Below are 19,341 nucleotides of genomic sequence, written 5' to 3' on the forward strand. Positions count from 1 at the left end.
CATACTATGGTAGTCAATGGGGTGCGAGATCTGTTTGGTTACCAACATTCTTCCAATTATCTTCTTTTGTGTTCAGCAGAGCAAATAAACTCATACAGGTTTGGAACAACTTGAGGGTGAGTAAATGATGACATAATTTTAATTTTTGGGTGAACTATCCCTTTAAACCACCAGGGGTTATAAATAAACCCAATTTAGAACCAACAGACCCTCTCTCTTTCTGTACAGCAGTTACTAAGTCTCTGAAGTCTTGATGTTTATGAATTCCTCCTCCTCTCATGGCGGTTTGTTTCTGAAGGAGTTCTATGGAACACGAGCTCATATTCCACACGCCCCCCACGATGATGACTTCATCAGACTCACAGTGGACACTGTGTTTATTGTGCCTGTCCTGTATTCTGCTATTGTGTTGTGTGATTCCTGCCAACGCATCAACACACACTTATTGCAACGCATGTAGTCAACACACATCAACGTGTGTACATGCACATAGTCAGTCTACATTATTACATTAGGTTTATTAGACAAACAATACACAGTAACACATCAATAAATAAAGCATTGGAAAAAAAAGACAAACAAAAACAATATGTGAGACTGTAATGCAACAAATAAGAGTAAACTGACCTCCATATAGCATATAAAAGATTCATTAGAAATCAAAATAAATTGCCAAAGGCTTTATGAATTGGAAATGTACCCAGATTCAGTCTATGAAGGACAGAGTCAGATTTCTGTCTATAAATAAAAATACACGTCGTTAATTCTAAACCCATATATTATTTCTTTCTAGCACACAAAAGTAGTAATTTTGAAAAAGCATCAGACTGTTCTTTTCGGTATGTAGGCAAGCTGTCAAGCACATATGCATCATAAGTAAGTTGTTAGGCACTAAGCGTCATGCCTAACAACGCCCTTCAGCCGTGACTTATTCACGATACAGCACAGCCTCTCGTAACTTATTGCTTTTATAAAATGGTTACCACATAATACAAACATTAAAGCCAAAAAAATATGTATCAATGCAACTTTCATGAAGTAAAAGAACTAAAATCCTTCCTTCCGCTGGAAAAAATAGTTCCACAGAAGTTACATTATTACGCCATTAAATGGCGGTAAAGATTGTCTTTGTGAGTGAGTCAGTCAGAAGACAAGACTTTTATATTGAAAGGACTGAAACTTGTTGTGAACACGGAGCAAGACGCAACTGACAGATTTTTAGCGCTGTCAGTGTCAGAGCACGTGAAAGCCCATTAACCGTTAAAAAGACAAGATATTGCAGTGGGCATTCGAACATAGGACTAACCTGAAGGAAAATGCTAAATCTGAATGCAGGTCATACACTCGATCTCTCTCTCTCACAATACTCGTGAGCTTCAATGGACAATATCAACGAGAACAAACATGTTTATGTTGCTAAGAGTGGTTGCTAAGGGTGTTGTGTAGTGAAACAGAACCGTTGGGTGAAGCGGTCGTAGTCGACGCGTGTTTTATAATGAATAAAACACAGCTATTGACCAATCAGAATCAAGGACTGAAAGTACTAACAGTTTTGTAAGTGTCATAAAAGCAATCTATGCACATTCCAAAGTTTCTTAAGTCATATTGTAGCCGTTTGTGATGAACAGACTCAAATTTTGGTAATTATTTATAGAAAATCTCCATTCCGCATACTGGCACACTTGTTTTGGGAAATTCAGGTCTGTTCCTTGCACAAAGCTCTTATATTGCTTCAGTAGACAAGCCATTTGGACTTTTTTTGGTTGTTTTATCAGGTTTTGTTGTTTTATTTGGAGACATTTTTTTTTTCGTTCCTTTTTCCTCTGTATGGATTGTGTTTCGCTGTATGCATCTGTGGGGGGCCAAAAACAAATTTCCATGAGAATGGTTATTAAAGAGTCAAATCAAAGGAGCTGCATAAAGTTTATGCAGAACTCTTCTTTTGTGTTCCACAGAAAACAATAACCACATATAGTTTTTGAATGAAATGACAGTGAGTAAATGATGAAATTCCTGAAGTTCTATGCGACCACTAGGACACAGTTTATCCAGGTTGATGTCCTTTACACAAAAACTTTCTCTGGTTTGCTCTCTGCCGTGGAGGGAGGGTTCGCTTTTCCTCCTCTTCCAAAAACAGGCACTGCTGGAACTCCAGGGGAGGCGGAGCCCAAATATAGCACAGCCCCACCCACCAGCATCATCACGGTCACGCCCCATCCCAGGTAGAGCGCCGGTCCGAGCTCACGCTTGAGCGGCGCGGCGACATTCGGGTCGTAAAAATCCCGTATCACGACATGCGCGGTCCAACACACTGGCACAAGAAAGAAAAATGCAGCTAGGAGGAAAAGCGCCGCGCTGACCCGCACCATCCGAGCCTTGGACTCGTGAGCGTCACCGAGGCAGCGCGTGCACTTCAACCCGGCCACGCTGAGCGGGACCGCCAGAAGACACAGGAGCAGCGACAACACGCACAGGCCGCGGCACGTCTGGGCGGAGCTTGAGAGGGCGAGGCCGGAGTCGTAGATTTTACACTGCAGGCGGCCCCACTGCGACAGACACGTCATCCACAGCCCCTCCCACAGCACCTGCGACACCACCAGCTCGTCCCCCACGAACGCCGACACTCGCCACCAGGGGGCGGCACAGACCAGGATCCCAAACGCCCAGCCTGCGATGGCCAGCAGCAGACCCATCACCTGAAGACTCGTGTTTGCCATGACTGAACGAGAATGGATGATTGATTCACTCTGTAAAAGACAATGTATTTTAAAATACAGGATATTTATTTCAAAGAAAATGTGTCTGTTTTTTTGTATGTACATTCACTAGGTTTGTGAGAGTTTTATGGTGTTCATTTGGGAACCACCAGCAGGGTGTTAAAAGTAACACTGAAGCAGTGTTAGAGTTAATTATAGATACTTAAGTGATTAACTGAGTGATGATTGCTTGATTATTGAAGACACCTGATGATAACGAGCAGAATCACTGAAGGAAAGAGAAACACAAGAACTACAACTGACTTCAGCCACAGCCTTAGATGAAATCAACTGAAAAGACATTAAATCTCTCTTATTACTAACCAGACTGACTTTATTTGTCTACAGTTCTTTTTGAGAATTAACAGGTTTAGATGTTTTATTGAAAATGTTTGGTCACCATTATGGTGATCAGTGTTTCCTTTAGTTGGGCAGTTTGACTCTTGACTTCTTATGTCAGTTTGTGGTTTTTATAACAGTGTTTACACATAATTTGTCGCAAATGAGGCCATAAACTAAGATGATCAGGTGAGATATATTTCATCATTCTCAAGAGAAATTGTTGACTAATGTCATCATTGACCAAAAGTGGTTTCTTGTTATTAATAAATTTTCACCAACAATACTTTCTTGCCAGAGAACAAATATTTTGTTTTTTAAATACATTGTGACAATAAATAAATAAAATAGACACATACACAAACATCAAGCATGTAAATCAACAATGGTGACATATTTCATGCTGCAATTCATGAGTTTTATACTATAGATGAAGCATGTCACCATCGTTGAGATTCATATGCTGATTCTTGATGTCTGTGTGCATCTAAAAAACAAAAAAAAAAACAAAACAAAAAAAAAAAACACAGATTGTATTTAAAAATTGAAATCCAGAATGTCTGATCAGTGGCAAGAAAGTATTGTTGTTGAAATTAATAGCTACATACATTATTTGTAATAATTACAAAGATCATAACCAGTACCTTTATTACACTGAATTTCACTATGATTATGGAGAAACTACTACTAATCTCTGTAACACTTAGGTCCCACTAGTTAATTTTAGTTAATGCATTAGCTAACAATGAGCAGCACATTTGCTACATATTTATTAATGTTTAAGATTGTTCACTGTTAGTTCATGTTAGCTCAGCTCTATTAAACAATATTACCATATACAACTGTTGATTAATAGTGCATTATTAAATGTTGAAATTAACATGAACTAAGATTAATACATGTTTTAGAAGTATTTTTCATTGTTAGTTCATGTTACTAAAATCTCTTAACCTTTTAAAAAACAAAAGCATTCTGTATGAACTCTGTTAATAAAAATGACAGCAACATTATTACAAAAACAACTCAGAAGTATATATTGAAAGAAGTGATTTCAGCAGATGAAGTGGAATATCTTCAGTACTTACAGTGTCTGAGGAGCGTCTGTGTGTCTCGCTGATGTTGTTGGACTCTCATCTGTGTTTGTAGAAACACTCTCTTTGTTCTCTCATGTGGGAGTAAATCAGCATCCGAGCGACGGACAATATCATCTCATCATTATGTGAACACACATAAATACGGCATGCACTTATGCAAGCGCCCACACACACACACACACACACACACACACACACACACACACACACACACACACACACAGAGCCACAGTCATGCAAACATATACACACCACAAATACATATACTGTGTATTCATTAGAAGGCAACATTGCAACTAATAGACACAAACATGTTTCTCTGTTCATACCAAATCAGTAGGTGGCAGTATGGAGTCATGTGAGACTATTCACTAGCAGATCCAAGACTGTTATTATAGCAAGAAGAAATAACTTAAAGGATTCACTTCAGAATTAAATTTTTCTGATAATTTACTCACCCCAATGTCATCCAAGATGTTTATGTCTTTCTTTCTTCAGTCAAAAACAAATGAAGGTTTTTGAGGAAAACATTCCAGGATTTTCTCCATATAGTGGACTTCACTGGGGTTCAACAGGTTGAAGGTCCAAATGTCAGTTTACACGATCCCAGACGAGGAATAAGAGTCTTATCTAGAGAAACGATCAGTCATTTTCTATAATAAAAATGTATATACTTTAACCACAAACGCTCGTCTTGCACTGCTCTGCTGATGCGTATCACATTACATAATCACATTGGAAAGGTCACGCGTGACGTAGGCGTGAAGTGACCGATCTAGTGTCTACAAAGTGAACGTGCGAAGACAAAGTCATACGGCCTTTACAAAAAAGGTAAAACTACGATGTCAGATGATTTTGAAGTTGGAGGAGAAAATGAGATGGAGTTTTTCGCCCTACCGCGGTACTCCCGCCTACATCACGCGTGACCTTTCAAACGTGATTACGTAACGTGTGGCGCATCGCAGAGCAGTGCAAGATGAGCATTTGTGGTTAAAAAGTATATACTTTTTTCTTTTTCTTTTTTTTTTTTTAAATATTATGACTGATCGTTTCTCTAGATAAGACTCTTATTCCTCGTCTGGGATCGTGTAGAGCCCTTTGAAGCTGCACTGAAACTGACATTTGGACCTTCAACCCGTTGGTAACTTGAAGTCCACTATATGGAGAAAAATCCTGGAATGCCTTCATTTCTTTTCGACTGAAGAAAGAAAGACAAAAAAAAATCTTGGATGACATGTGGGTGAGTAAATTATCAGGAAATTTTAATTCTGAAGTGAACTAATCCTTTAAGATGTTTACATGACCCTTTTCAATCACATTTACACACCACTTGCCTTTATTTTGATGATCTAAAATCATTATTTTCCTGCCAATTTCTCACTATTCACTTGTAGCCCAAAAGATTTTAATCTGTTTGTTGCTGGTATTTTGATTTGCCAACTTTAAGTGCCCGTATTCCACTTTATCAGTGCATGATGACTGACTGATATGGCCGATTTCAAAACACTGCTTCAAGAATCTTCGGAGCATTATGAATCTTTTGTGTCGAATCATGATTCGGATCGTGTGTCAAACCACCAAACTGCTGAAATCACGTGACTTTGGCGCTCCGAACCGCTGATTCGACACACTGATTCATAACGCTCCGAAGCTTCCTGAAGCAGTGTTTTGAAATCGGCCATCACTATATAAGTCGTTATTTTGTTTTTTTGGGCCACCAAAAATATTCTCGTCACTTTATAATATTAATATTGAACCACTGTACAACTGACCTGTTTTTAGAACATTAATGGATCTTGAGAGAGGAAATATCATTGCTGGCTATGGAGGCCTCACTGAGCCATCGGATTTCAACAAAAATATCTTAATTTGTGTTCCGAAGATAAACGAAGGTCTTACGGGTGTGGAACGACATGAGGGTAAGTAATAAATGACATTATTTTCATTTTTGGGTGAACTAACCCTTTAAAGAAGAGATTTGGAAGAAAAAATATAGTGCTCAAGTAAAAAAATATAAAGTTAAGTCTTTATTATGTTCAAAGAAGAAAAATACATGTAATCTCTAAAGGTTTGTTATCATTTATTTTGCAGTTTAGTATTTTAACATTGCAATGATTTTGTTTCTTTAAACATTTTAATAGATTTGGCTTGTTTTCCCCACATTTGTATGTGTATTTCTATCTGTTTTCAGGAGGCACACATATTCCACCTTTGGTCTTGATACATGACCTTTAAAACTAAATTAACTCTTTTTATATTTCAAACCTATATTCATTAGAGCTTTCGGCTAATATGACAAAGCACTGAAACACAACTAGACTATAAAACCAAGTAAACATGGGCAGGTCACAGCCCAAAACATACAGTAGTTCTGCACGTTGTTTGCTTTCAGGTGTCAAAATGTAGCCAATGGGTGACTGCCAGATTTTTTTTTTTTTACAGTATGAGGCAGTGTAAGACACACTTCCTGGGTCAGGTTCACACAGACAATAAAAGAGGAACTTTGAACAACAAAAACAAGCTGTGAGCTACATAATGGCATCAGCATATAAAGGTCAGTCTTAGTTAAATAACCTAATGCAATACTGCTAGTTTACTGAGAAATTAATTATATTACTGTGCTTTTTGTTGTGGGTAGTTGAAAACACTAAACAGCACTAAACAGTAAATCAGAAAGTAAATTGTGAAGATAATCTTCATTAGTATTTAGTGGCCATGTTACAACCTTAAAGTTCTACTACATTCAGTTCTACTAATCCATTTTAGAAAATATATTATTACAGAGTATCATGATTAAAATACAGTATGATGTAACCAAAACAATGGTGAGGGTATGTCATTGTCTTCTATGTCAAGTTGGAATCACCATCCTTAAACAAAAGGAATGTGACACAGCCTGTTGCTCAAAAATTTGTTTTACTGTCATTCACAATGTTTGCATTCATACGTCAGTTGTCACAATGTTAAATAACTTGAATAGCTAAAACATAATCATCCATTATTACATTTATTTAGAACTGACACATCTATTTTAGAGAATAAAGAAAAATGCTAATGAACTTTCCACTGCGTAATCATGATCTTTCAGATGTGGTGCTCCTTCCCAGCTAACAGAATTTAGTTATAAGAACATTCTCCAGATATTCAGTGTTGGTTGGGAACGTAAAAAACATCCAGTTTTCTTGATGTTAGAGGAACATTTTTTAAAAGTATGATGTTCCTTAAACGTTCTTTCAACTTAATTTTGTGAACAAGCACTGAAAGAAAAATAAATAAGAACACAAACTACAACTTTCTTCAGCCACATCTTTAGATGAACTGAAGATAAAAGAGATTAAATCTCTGAAGATCTGATTAAACAACTCTACAAACAGCATTACCAGCTTCACTTATTACTAACCAGACTGACTTTATTTCTGTCACACGTCTACAGAAGTTCTTATTGAGAATTAACAGAGGTTTAGATGTTGATGTCTTATTGAAAATCGTTCGTTTCGCTCGCCATCATGGAGATCAGTGTTTGCTTTAGTTGAGCTCTTGACCCTTGACTTTTGTTAAGTTGGTTCTTTATCAGCAATTGCAGGTGTTTCCAGAAAACATTTTTGCACTGATAAAGCAGGTCAACATGGCTGCTTTAATAGTCAACTGTTGAAAGTAAAGATTCTGAAAGCATTGAAGGAGATCTCATAATAGATTAGTAACAAAAAATGATATTTTATTATAGCTATGATATGATTGTTTCATTATAAATATGAGTATCATCTCTAAGGTGGACTCCCCAACTTAATATATGATATTTACCATCTGAATCTAACCATGTCATGTCAACAAATGGAAAAGTCAGCAGCTGTTTATTATCATGTTAATTATTGTGTCTTTCGCTCCAACAGCAGCTTTTTACCCCAAATACCATACTTTTACAAATTCTTCTATTTTTGAGACCTTTGTCTCAAAATATATTCAATAATTTTAGCAATTCTCATTTGAAGAAAAAATGTTTTAAAATTACTAAAATATTAGATCAAATTAGCACAGAATCAACTGTGCTGCTGCCCGCGATCGCGTCAAAGATCAGCTGATTTTCACGTGCATCTCTCGAAAGGTTTATGATTCAGAAAGTGCTGCGGCAAGTTTTTGTGCAATCTAGTCGTTTAGAAGAAAATAAAAATCAAAGGTGCCTTTTACCCCGGGGTGCCGTTAGCACCGTTGTACCCTACTGAGATACTGAGCACAACAGGTCGAGGAAATGCATTTTGTACAATCACAAAAGTAACATCTCAGCACATGAGTGAATAAATGGGTCTGGTGAAATAGCAAAAAAAATACAAGGGGATGAAAAGTAGAAATGTTTAATTATCTAGAGCTCCAGCTAATGACACAAATTGTTTGACAGGTGATTTACAGGATCTGAGGATTGAGCTGCTGGGTGTCTCTGGAGCTGGAAAGAGTTCAATAGGAAATGCAATACTGGGTCAAGAGACGTTTAAAGAGAGCAGAACCAGAGAGAGTGAGAAACAGAAAGGAAGAGTAAAAGACAGAAACATATCCATCATCGACACTCCAGGATTCTTTAACCCTCACCTGACTGATGAAGAGATGAAGAATGAAATGATGAAGAGTCTCTACCTCTGTTATCCTGGTCCTCACGTGTTCCTGCTCGTCATCAACCTGGAGAACTTTGAGGAGGACGAGAGGAACCATGTGTTGAAAATTCAGGAGAACTTTGGAGCTCAAGCTTTGAACTTCACTATGGTGCTGTTTATTGGTAGAGAAAAAATACCAAATAGGAAATGGAAGGTCTTCATAGAAAGTAGAACATTTCAGAACCTCGTCAATCACTGCAGAGGTAAATATCATGTGACGAACAGCAAAAGTGAGATTATTCCAACTCACATCACAAAGCTTCTAGAGAAGATTGATGAAATCATCAAACAGAATGATGGCCAACATTATGACATTTCCATTTACTTGAGATCTCCAGTAAAGAGTGGAAAAGAGAAGATAAAACAAGAGAAAGAAACAAAAGTGCAAGAGACAAAACATGAGCAGATAAAAATAGTGCGGGAGATGATTCACGTGTGCAGTGTAAAGGAAAAAAGCACAACAAATGTGACAGATTTTATTTCTCATGTGACAAAAATTGAGAGGACTGAATTATATGAAGACAGATGCTCTAGAGTTACACAAGAAAACAACAATGATGAAGAGGAGGCTGTAAAACAATCACTGAGAAACTCTTATATGGGAGAAATAAATATGGGAGAAATAAACACGGTCCAGAAACTGGAAAAATACTGGAAAACCAGCAGAAAATGGGACCAGAAGGAACAACATACAGTGTCAGAACAACATCCAACCCAAGCAGGTGAGAACAGTCTTATTAAACTTTTCCCACATATCATGACACATTTTTAAAAAATTAAATGAAACTTATTTTCTTATTTGTCTAAAACTCAGTGTCAGAGTCCATACTGAACACACACATAAAACCTGGTGAGCGCACAGATCTCAGGATCGTGATGGTTGGTAAAACTGGAGCTGGAAAGAGCGCAACAGGAAACACCATCCTGGGACGAAAAGCATTTAAAGAAGAATTGTCTGCTGAATCTGTGACTGAGAAATGCCAACAACATCAGCAGATGCTGGAAGATCGAATCATCTCAGTGATCGACACTCCAGGACTGTGTGATACAAAAATGAGTAAAGAAGAGCTGAAGAATGAATTAGTGAAATGTGTAGAAATGTCTGTTCCTGGTCCTCATGCATTTCTTTTGGTCATCAGACTGGATGACAGATTCACAAATGAACAGAAACAAACAATGAAATGGATTCAGAAGAACTTTGGAGAAAAAGCTGAATGTTACACCATCGTTCTGTTCACTAGAGGAGAACAGTTAGATAAACCTATAGAGGAGTTTCTGACAAAAAACATCCAGATTAATGAGCTAGTTAGAGAGTGTAAAGGTGGTTATCATGTTTTCAATAACAAAAATGAAGAAAATCGATCACAGGTCACTGAACTGCTGGAGAAGATTGACCGAATGGTGGAGGAGAACGGAGGAGAGCATTACACAAATGAGATGTACAAGGAAGCTCAGAGGAAAATAGAGGAAGAGGAGAGGAGGCAGAGAGAGGAAGAAGAAAGAAAGAAGTTAGAAGAAGAAGAAAAGATAAAGCAGGATGAAAGAATGAGGCTGTTGAATAAAGTTAAAGGTGTGGCCTTAGTGGGAACAGGTATGGCAGTGTGTGCAGGAGTTGCTGGAGGGACACTAAGTCCAGTTTTAATCTCAGGAGTAGCAGCAGCCGGAGGTGCAGCACTGACCTCTGCTGCTAAAGGAGCGACACTGCCTGAAGCTTTAATGGCAGGAGCATTAGCTGCTGGAAATGCAGCACTGAAATCATACCCCGGTTTCACAGACAAATCTTAAGTCTAGTCCCAGACTAAAATGCATGTTTGAGCTGTTCTATTGTTTTGTCTCAAGATGCACACCAGTAATTATTTTATTTTATTTTTTTTCTAAGGCACATTAATAAAAGCCATTTAAATGCCCTAATCCTGGCTTAATCTAAGCACTGTCTGTGAAACCAGGCCCAAGATAAAGTATGTATGTTTTTTAAACAAAAAAGTACAACATCAGTGCACATGTCTTTTCCTTTAGCCTTCTGGTAGTGCCACTTTTATAATCCAGAACTGTCAAAACAAATTTAGAAGTGCACACTTTTTGAATCATGACTCAAAAAAAAAAAAAAAAAAGCCATGGCTTCTTAAAGGGTTAGTTCACCCAAAAATTAATTTCTATCATTAATTACTCACCCTCCTGTCATTCCAGAACCGTAAAGGTGATCATGGGGCAGCTTTTTGCGCAATGTTGTCGGGCAATGTCGCCAAGCGATGATGCTTGGGCATTTCTATCTTGATACTTTAGATTGAAATTTGTTTTCCCATTCTCATTGGGAAAGTATGGAATCCCGTTTCCACCACTAAATAAAAAAATAAAAACAGCAATTGCGACTTTTTATCTCAGAATTGCGACTTTTTATCACTATAATATAAACTCGCATTTGCAAGAAAAAAAAGTCAGAATTGTGACTTTATATCACACAATTGCGAGTTTATATCTTGCAATTCTGACTTTATAACTCACAATTGTGAGAAAAAAAGTAAGAATTCTGAGATAAAAAGTCGCAATTACTGTTTTTATTTTTTTCTATTCAGTGGCGGAAACGGGCTTCCATAGGAAAGTGCCCAAGCATCATCGCTCCGCGACATTGCCTGGCAACATTGCTCAAAAAGTTACCCCATGTCCCGTGACCTTAAGACCTTTGTTAATCTTCTGAACACGAATTTTGATGAAATACAAAGGTATCTGAGCCATGCATAGACAGCAATGTCGTTCGAGGTCCAGAAAGGTAGTGAAAACGTCAAAATAGTCAACGTGACTACAATGGTTCAACCATAATGTTGCCGGCGTTCGGACGTAAACACAGAAGCACTGCACTGTGTTCACTATGTCAACTGCTTTTGACAACAGTTCAGATTTTTAAATAAAGTAATTTATTTTTGTTCCGTTTTTGTGCACAAAAAGTACTCTTGTCGCTTCATAACATTAAGGTTGAACCTCTGTAGTCACGTTGACTATTTTAACAATATTTTTAATACCTTTCTGGACCTCAAAAGGTGTAATGACATTGCTACTGTTATATGTGTGGTTCAAATACCCTTAGATTTCATCAAAAATATCTTAATTTGTGTTCTGAAGATGAACGATGGTCTTACGGGTGTAATTAATGACATCAATTTCATTTTTGGGTGAACTAACCTTTAACTAGTCAGCTAGACTCGAATTTTCAAAAAATTCTGTTCCTGCATCCACTTGTCATTTCATTCTCATTCATTATTAGCAGCATTTGTTAATAGTAATGGGTCGGAAGTGAATGTAGATAGACAACAGTATGAGAAGTGTGAATTTACAACCTAACAGACTTTAGTATAAATGGTATCAACAAGAAAATAAAAACAGAATTGTATCATGTTCCAGTATGACACTGTTTACTCAATGTAGTGCACAACAGATTTAACACATAAGAGTCTAAGCTACCACTTGTGCTTCGGTAGTTTAAATATGTGACACATTATTCTCCTTGCATTAAAATAATGTATTTTTTATTCATTATATTTTGAGTATTGTAATGTGATTCATTAATGTTTTCAATTCAGTCGATTCTGCATACAGCATATATTGTACGAAAGCATCAAATATAAGACAAATACCATGAGGTTAACTGAAAAATGTTGTAAATGCAGCCAATGGGCAGCGTTGACTGTATTTTTTCATATTATGAGGCAGTTTAGACACTTCTAGTTGTCTTGTTCAGGTTCACAGAGACAGATGGAGAGACTCTGAATGACAAAAAACAAATGACAAGAGGCGTAATGTCATCAGCAATATCAGCAACGTAAAGGTTAGTCTGAAACAACCGATTACGACACTCGAGGACTACAGCTAATACTTAAGCTAATAATACTGAGAATTGAATCATATACTGTGCTGTTTGTTTCTGGTAGCTGACAGTACCAAATGCTAAAACAGAAGGTAAAATGTGAATGTAATATTCAATCGTATGTAGTCGCCATGTTATGACCTTTTGATTCAAAGCTGTTCTAGTGCATTCAAAATGTGCATTACTTTTAATTAACTTAATTACACATTAGTATAATAGTATGGAGTATAATGAATAAATAATAATCGGGATAGTATGTTATCTACAGAATGTGAAGCTTGAACAACCATCTTTAAATACCTGTCAAAACCTGTGACAGTCAGCATAGGAGGAGGGTGTGCTAACAGTAGGTAGTTTAAAGAAATGGTTATGGGTAGGTTTAGGGGTAGGTGTAGGATTAGTGGCTCAAAATATCGTTTTAATGTTATATTTTCACTAAAATTGTCATTTTCCTACACATTTCTGTTCTTTATGTTTTATTCTTTTAACATTCTGTATAAAATGGGTAGGTTTAAGTTCGGGATGGGGATTAGGGATCTTACATTTATCTACAAAACGATAAAATGGAAATTATACATATATCTTTATGACACGAAAGATTGGTAAATATTTTACGTTTTTTCGCTGTAAAAACGTAAGTATTTTTACGTTTTAGTGCCATAATTACGTCAATATTATACGTTTTAGCACCTTTCTAAATGTACAAAAATGTACGTTTTTTGACTTTGAAATTTACGTATTAATACCTACGTATTATAGTAAAAGGCAGTTTAGACATTTATTTCCTCTTATTCAAGTTCACTTAGTCAGAAAAAGACGGAGAGACTTTGAACGACTGAAACTAAATGCAAGCGAAATAATGGCATCAGCATATAAAGGTCAGTATAAAATAACCAAACATGACATTTGTTTAATACAATACAGAGAATTGAATCATATACTTTTTTTTTTTTTTTTTCGTCTCTGCTATTGACAGAACTAAACAGTAAAATAGAAAGTAAAAAGTGAAGGTAATCTGCATTAGAATTTGATCATGTTACAACCTTTTAATTGTAAGCTCTTCGACTACATATAGAACTTGTTATATTTAACAGAGAATCATGATTAAAATACTGCATGATGTTGCCAAATTAATGGTGAGGGTATGTCATCTGTCTTTCATATCAGTTTCATTAAGAGATCCCAGTCCAACTAACAAAATTGCTTTGTATTATCATTACGTTTTTATTATCAAATGTCATGTTGCATCATTCTATTCTGTGCTTAAACAACGAGAACTGTATAATGTATTTAGAGAAAATGTGTTTTAATTTTATTTATTTTTTTTGGTCAAAGGATCCTTTCATCTGAAGGACTGTGGCAACGGGGACCCTTTGAACCACCAGTGGCAGTTTCTACAGGATGAGAAAGGACATGGTAGAGGATGACAGGGGTATTGATATCTCACTGACATTATCCTGCTGTACTGACTGAATCACACACACATACAGTGGTCAAAAGTTTACATCACATTGCAGAATCTGAAAAATCTTAAACAAAATAAGAGTGAGTTGTTTTTTTTCATTCTTAATTCTGTTGTTACCTAGATGATCAATGAGTGTTTTTTGTTTGTTTTGTGATAATTTATTAAATTGAATTTACTTAGAATTTTAAGTATTTTGACACAGTAGTATTTGAACTTATAATGCTTAGTTTGAATAACTTTACAAAAGTAAAGTGAACTTACTTTTTTTTTTAGTTTTTTAATACCACAGCTCATTTTTTTTTTAGTTAAACCAAATAAACAATTATTTTTTTTATAAATTGTTCTTATGTCAGTTGTAAATAATTATTTTATTTCAAATGTTTTAGCCATGTTTCAGTTGAGAACTTTTTCAATCAAATTAATTTTTACTGTAAATAATAGTTGATCTGATGTCAGCCACTGAAACATCAACTGCAAACAATTAAATCTCTCAAGATCTGAGCAGAGGATGATTAAACAATAAATGTTAGTATAGTATGTTTCAGTCAATTGTGATAGCCACATGTTTTAAATATTTCACAAAACACACACTTTACACTAAAGGTACATGAATAATTGTGTTTTAACAATTGAATTACAGTTTTTTACAATTGCTAAGACACATTTCTCAATACTTAGGTCACTTTTTCAAAACTCTTCACACAGTTCTCCTAACCAACCTTCATCTTGGCACAGAGGTTAACTTCACATTCAAAATGCACCAAATCTACCAAAACACTTCATACATGTCTCAAATCAACTCATTCTTCCAGAACACTAGCAAAGGTATTCACTGAGCAAACACACTTTGTCACTCATAAAACATCGACCTAAAAACACTAACATCAGTTAGCATTATACAATGTTTTCTTTTTTTAAATTTCTTTACAAAACAAGAATGACACTCTCTATTGCTTATAATTCACTGCAGTTTATGTTACATGGTCCATGTTTACATTACAGAACAAAATTATTCCTAAGTTTCCCCTTTTGAATTGATGGTAATGAAATTGAAAGACTAATGCTTGTGTAGGTGTTCAGTTTCATCTAATTGTTTTGATAGTATTTGATTTTTTAGATTCAGAATATATTTCATAACTATATTACTGTAGAAATGTAGCAAATTTCTGTCTTATTCAGTTTTGTATTATGTTATTGTTTTGAACTTAAGTTTAACAGTTTTGAAAACAGTATGTAAGCATGTGCAAATTGGCCTGTACGTACAAAGAGTTTTGGCAGTTGTTGTGTCTGAGTGAGAAAAGAATTCATGAAATTTGAGAGATGTAGTCATTAATGCATTTTGTGCCAAAGCAATGATAATTGATTCTCAGTTTAGCCCACATAGACTTCTGTTGTGCTCACTGTGTGAAGAGTTTTGCAAAAGTGACCTAAGTATTGAGAAATGTGTCCTAGCGTCTGTAAAAAACTGTAATACTTGCTTCAACATATAAACGTATGATTATTGAAGATATGAGCTAATCATGAACCAATGAAGACCTAATCTTAACTATGACTGAAGTCATGCATGAATAACAGCAGCCATAACTATATTAGTACATGTTAATGCATTAATTATTAGTATTAGTTTTAGTGCATGATAATTCATGTACCTATATTGTAGTGTTACCAACATTCACAGCAATCAGCAGTGTCTCCAGAAATGTCATTTTCTGTATCGTTTGAAGATGGTTGTTTTTCCGTATAGTATGAAGGCAGTTCAAGGTTAGAGTTTCCTTCATTCTCCTCTTTGTTTTTTGACACTTGAACTTGAAATACATTTACATTTATTGTTCTTCTTGCACTTCTTACAGGTATGTTTGCCTTTTGAATCCATCTCTTGTCTGGTTAGTTGATTCGTTTCAACCGATGAGCTGATTTGGAAACATTCTCAGATCTTCACCAGTCTTTATCTGTGTGATCAGACAGTGATTTGCATATGTACGGCCCTACAGGAGCGCACTGAGCACATGCAGCCAATCCACTGCTTTTACACAACTAAAATTTGTGTAAAATGCTTCTGCCCAAAATTATGTATTTCAAACATGAGTACATGGTTTTTTTTCAGAAGCATCATCTTCTCTGCAGCCGCACAGACAAGTTTTTCTCCAAAGTAGTCGGTGACATATTTTCTACCTTAATGAAGAGGTATGTAATGAATTAATGTGAGGTATGCCATCATCATATATCTCTGTCGGGAGCTGGAAGATTTGTTTGTGCATTAGTTGAATGAAAGTATCTTGAAGAATGAGTGTCTAATAACTGACCAAATACGAATGTGTGGTTTGGTGGAGCCATTTGAAAACAGTAGATCAGTGTTTATCATTTGTCTTCTTCAGGACTGGTGACCCAACACACAGTTTATTGTACAAAAGTCAGTGAAACAATTGAAACAAATACTGAAGATCATTAATATTATCATGAACTGCAGAGGAACAAAACATAAATCATTTAGAAAGTTTTTGGTTGATCAGTAATGTATTTGTATATACTGAACAATTATGTAAGTTCCCACAAATGAGAAAATAATCTGGTGAGAAATGCCTTTTTTTTTTTCTCTTTAAAAGCAAAACTTTATAAGACCAAACAGGTCGATCCACACGTTGAACACATCACTTCAGGGCAGAAACTGTTTCTTTTTTTTTTTTTTAGCTTAGACAAGGATGTTTTATTGAAAAGCGCAAAATTTTTAACATGCAAATCTTTAATCAAATGTAAAAATTTACATACTGTGATACAACAGACAAAGCTTCACAGGTCTCAGGTCTCTCAAATGAGTTGGGTTTAGTTTGAACTTACACAGAATGTACAAATCCATTCTTGTCATGAAAAACTTTCAAGACAACCAGGATCCATGTAGGGCCTGTAGAATCCACAACGAGGAGAGAAAAAAGAAAAGAGAGAGAGAGAGAGAGAGAAATCAACACTGTAAAAAAAATCATTCACTCACTTTAACTTTTTGAATTATCTTTTTGCACTGACTCAGTTAAGTTGTCCTTATGTAGAATATTAAGTATGTTCAACTTGACAAATTTAATGTTGTTTGAACTTATAAAGTTTAGTTGGATTAACTTTATGAAAGTAACGTGAACTTACTTTTTTAAGTTTTCAGTACAAACGTTTTCTGTAAAATGTTTTTTTTGTTCACTCAACTTAACTTTTTGAGGTACTAATTTCAACTGACTTATTTAAATTTTAATTACTTAGATTTTCAAGTATTTTCAACTTCAATAAGAAATGTTATTGTAAACTGAGCCAACCAAAATAAGAATGCCAATAGGATTGTTAACCAAAAGTGATGGCGTCAACTGAAAATATCCATACATTATTGACATGCAAGTTGCGACTTTACGGTCACCGTTGGCTTGGCAACTCAGTAAACTGGGATGCTGCCACCCATGTGACCACACTACTTACAGTATAAATAGGCCTAAAGTTTGGATAGATATTAGGTTGGTCGGACACTCCTGCGGCATATGCTCATTGTCTCCTGAAGGACCTTTAACTTAAATGACATTCTGTTCATTCATTCCAGGTGAAGACAGAATATTTCCAAATCAGCTCACTGCTTCAAATTAAACTTGTGAGTCATGGGTTGTGGGAACAGCAAAGATGTATGCGAGAACTGCCAGGACAATTGCAATAACGGATGCAGTTGCAGCTGTCACGACAGCACCAGTGCGAAACGGAAGGAAATGTGCAAATGCTGTTTGGAAAATTGTTGTGAATTTTGGATTGAGTGCTGTTTGGAATCAATCTCTGCATTCTGTTCAGAAATGTAAGTAACATTAGCGTTATAATCACTATATTAATCACTGCTTCCTACAAAATTTACATTTTCTTAAATTCCCTCCAGATTGTGAAACTTTAATCAATGTTTATTAAAAATGAAAGCAAAATCTGCATCCAATCGTAAGTGATGCTGACACCTTTAACAGGTCATTTAACAGAGTGACAATAATAATAATAATAATAATAATAATAATAGAAAAAAAAAATATAAAAACACTGAAGACAGCACAAAGTACGAAAGATACGGAATGTTTGACTTTGTGGGGTCCTTTAATTGGACCCCACAAGCACAAAATCTTTTATATGAGACTAAATGTTGACTCAATTTACTATCGTCCTTCCCTACACTATCCCTAAACCTACCTGTCACAGGAACCTAACGTAATTTTAACATTCTTATGTATGTGTGTGTATATATATATATATATATATATATATATATATAAGAATGTTTTCTGTGATGGGTAGGTTTAGGGGTAAGGGGTAGTGTAGGGGGAGAGAATGTACAATTTGTACAGTATAAAAACCATTTCACCTATGGAATGTCCTCACTAAGACAGCAAAACAAACCTGTGTGTGCGTGCGTGTGTGTGTGTGTTGAGGCATAACAAACATTTAATGTTAATATTGCATCTTTTTTTCTTCAAGTGACGATTAAAATGAGTGAATGGGTTCTGCAGCGGTCAGGATTGGTTACAGCTCCTGTGGGAAACATCATCCTGTTCATGAAGAAAATGTTATCTGTACAAATACCTTTGCAGCTATAAAGCACAAAATAAACAAAATAACACATGAATTCAAAGCAGAAATTATTTAACAGTATGAATGAATGAATGAATGAATGAATGAGGCTATTACAGTGCTCAGCGTCAATAAAGTACACCCCCTTTGAAAAGTAACATTTTAAACAATATCTCAATAAACACAAAAACAATTTCCAAAATGTTGACAAGACTAAGTTTTATATAACATCTGTTTAACTTATAACATGAAAGTAAGGTTAATAATATAACTATTAATAATATATCATACATTAACCCTAACTCTGATGAGTCTATGTTCTTAATACAACGTGGTCAATCACGGAGACCTCACTCTTCAATTAAGTTTTTTTTTTTTTTCGTTTTTTTTTTTGCAAGCATGTAAGGGGCCTAAGTGGTCTTTGTCTGAATAGGCTGAACCTGGTGTTCTGCATTTATGCTTTTATGTTGTAGTCTGGAATATTTTTATATAGAGATACAATACAATGCATCTTTTTGTTACAAATATGTTTTTTTGTAAATACTAAATATTCTTGCAGTAGAAAACCAAGATAGGCTTCTATGAAGGGGGTCCTTGGGTTTGTGTTAATTCAGGC

The 19,341-nt window shown here is 35.6% G+C and overlaps 2 protein-coding genes across 2 annotated transcripts; one reads left to right on the forward strand and one right to left on the reverse strand.

Annotated features, from left to right (window-relative positions):
- Positions 1-521: 521 nt before the first annotated feature.
- On the reverse strand, positions 522-2,811 carry LOC127515885 (claudin-9). The gene has a single exon (XM_051900038.1). The coding sequence runs from the start codon at positions 2,715-2,717 to the stop codon at positions 2,064-2,066; it is 654 nt and encodes a 217-aa protein (XP_051755998.1). The 5' UTR covers positions 2,718-2,811; the 3' UTR covers positions 522-2,063.
- A 3,831-nt stretch (positions 2,812-6,642) lies between these two features.
- LOC127515794 (golgin subfamily A member 6B) lies at positions 6,643-12,776 on the forward strand. Its single transcript, XM_051899852.1, has 3 exons — positions 6,643-6,743; positions 8,583-9,554; positions 9,647-12,776. The coding sequence occupies exons 1-3, from the start codon at positions 6,725-6,727 to the stop codon at positions 10,615-10,617; spliced, it is 1,962 nt and encodes a 653-aa protein (XP_051755812.1). The 5' UTR covers positions 6,643-6,724; the 3' UTR covers positions 10,618-12,776.
- The last annotated feature ends 6,565 nt before the right edge of the window (positions 12,777-19,341 follow it).

This window comes from Ctenopharyngodon idella, chromosome 1, assembly GCF_019924925.1.
Source record: "Ctenopharyngodon idella isolate HZGC_01 chromosome 1, HZGC01, whole genome shotgun sequence".
NCBI classification, from domain to species: domain Eukaryota; kingdom Metazoa; phylum Chordata; class Actinopteri; order Cypriniformes; family Xenocyprididae; genus Ctenopharyngodon; species Ctenopharyngodon idella.